Source organism: Sander vitreus, unplaced genomic scaffold (genome assembly GCF_031162955.1).
Source record: "Sander vitreus isolate 19-12246 unplaced genomic scaffold, sanVit1 ctg718_0, whole genome shotgun sequence".
In the NCBI taxonomy this organism is placed as follows: domain Eukaryota; kingdom Metazoa; phylum Chordata; class Actinopteri; order Perciformes; family Percidae; genus Sander; species Sander vitreus.
Window position 1 is genome coordinate 380 of NW_027595806.1, and position 2121 is coordinate 2500.

The 2121-nt window shown below is 43.3% G+C and overlaps 1 protein-coding gene across 1 annotated transcript in view; it reads left to right on the forward strand.

Annotated features, from left to right (window-relative positions):
* Positions 1 to 397: 397 nt before the first annotated feature.
* The window catches only part of LOC144514841 (glycerol-3-phosphate acyltransferase 3-like), a 5055-nt gene continuing 3331 nt past the window's right edge, over positions 398 to 2121 (forward strand). The window contains exon 1 of the mRNA XM_078245652.1: positions 398 to 480. Coding sequence (XP_078101778.1) covers positions 403 to 480 — 78 coding nt within the window. The 5' untranslated portion in view covers positions 398 to 402. The remainder of the gene's footprint in view (positions 481 to 2121) is intronic.

Genomic DNA, 2121 nt, shown 5'->3' on the forward strand with positions numbered 1-2121 from the left:
GTCTATGTTCCCACAGCCCAAAGTGGTCCCACAGCCCAATGTTCCCCAGCCCAATGTTCCCACAGCCCTATGTTCCCACAGCCCTTCTCTCTATCTCTCTCTCTCTGTCTATCTCTATAACCCTCTCTATCTGTCTATCTTTCTCTCTGTCTCTCTCTGTCTATCTATCTCTCTCTCGTCTCTCTCTCTGTCTCTCTGTCTGTCTCTCTCTCTCTCTCTGCCTCTCTCTCTCTGTCTTCTCTCTGTCTCTGTCTCTCTGTCTCTGTCTCTCTCTCTGTCTCTCTGTCTCTCTCTCTGTCTGTCTCTCGTCTCTCTCGTCTCTCTCTCTCTCTGTCTCTCGTCTCTCTCTGCTCAGGCACGATGCTCGCTGGCGACGCCTTCTGGAACAGCAGCAAATACAACATGGTCAGTTACCTGCTGAGGATGATGACCAGCTGGGCCATCGTGGTCAACGTGTGGTACCTCCCCATGACCCGACAGGTACTCACACACCCTGAAACACCCTGAAACACCTGAGACACATCAAACACCTGAAACACCTGAAACACCTGAAACACCATTAAACACCTGAAACACCATCAAACACCTGAAACACCATTAAACACCATTAAACACCTGAAACACCTGAGACACATTAAACACCTGAAACACCATTAGACACCTGAACACCTGACACCATTAAACACCTGAAACACCATGAAACACCATTAAACACCTAGTGCACCTGAACACCATGAAACACCTGAAACACCATTAAACACCTGAAACACCATTAAACACCTGAAACACCATTAAACACCATTAAACACCTGAAACACTGAAACACATTAAACACCTGAAACACCATTAAACACCTGAAACACCATTAAACACCATTAAACACCTGAGAGCATCTGAGCACCTGAAACACCATTAAACACCTGAAAACACCATTAAACACCTGACAAACACCTGAAACACCATTAAACACCCTGAGACACCCATTAAGCACCATTTGAACACCTGACAAACACGTTAAAGCACCATTAAACACCATAAACACCTGAACACACACTGAGAACACGCATTAAACACCTGAAACACTCATTAAACACCCGGAAACACCATTGAAAGCACCTGAACACCACTAAAAGCACCCTGAAACACCATGAAACACCGTTAAACACCTGGGCAGAAACACCTGAAACACTATTAAAGCACCATGTGAAACGCCTGAAACACCGTCAAACACCATGTGAAACACCTGAAACACCATGTGAGACACGCATTAAACACCGTGAAACACCTGAGCACATTAAACACCATGAAACACCTTGAAAGCACCTGGAAACACCATTAAACACCATTAAAACACCCTGAAACACCATGAAACACCATTAAACACCTGGAAACACCTGAAACACCATTAAACACATGAAACACCTGACACCATTAGCACCTGAAACACCTGAAACACCATTAAACACCTATTAAACACGCGAGCACCTGAAACACCATTAAAACACCATTAAACACCCAGAAACCATTAAACACCTGGAAACACCATTGAGCACCTGAAACACCGTTAAACACCTGAAACACCTGAAACACCATTAAACACCTGATAGCACAGAGCACCATTAAAGCACCTGAAAGCACCTGAGAAACACCGTTTAAAGCACCTGAAAGCACCATTAAACACCTGAAACACCTGAAACACCTGAGACACATCAAACACCTGAAACACCATTAAACACCTGAAACACCATTAAACACCTGAAACACCATTAAACACCATTAAACACCATAAACACCTGAAACACCTGAAACACCATTAAACACCTGAAACACCATGAAACACCATGAAACACCTGAAACACCATTAAACACCATGAAACACCAGAAACACCTGAAACACCTGAAACACCATTAAACACCTGAAACACCATTAAACACCTGAAACACCATTAAACACCTGAAACACCTGAAACACCATTAAACACCTGAAACACCTGAAACACCATTAAACACCATTAAACACCTGAAACACCATTAAACACCTGAAACACCATTAAACACCTGAAACACCTGAAACACCATTAAACACCTGAAACACCATTAAACACCATTAAACACCTGAAA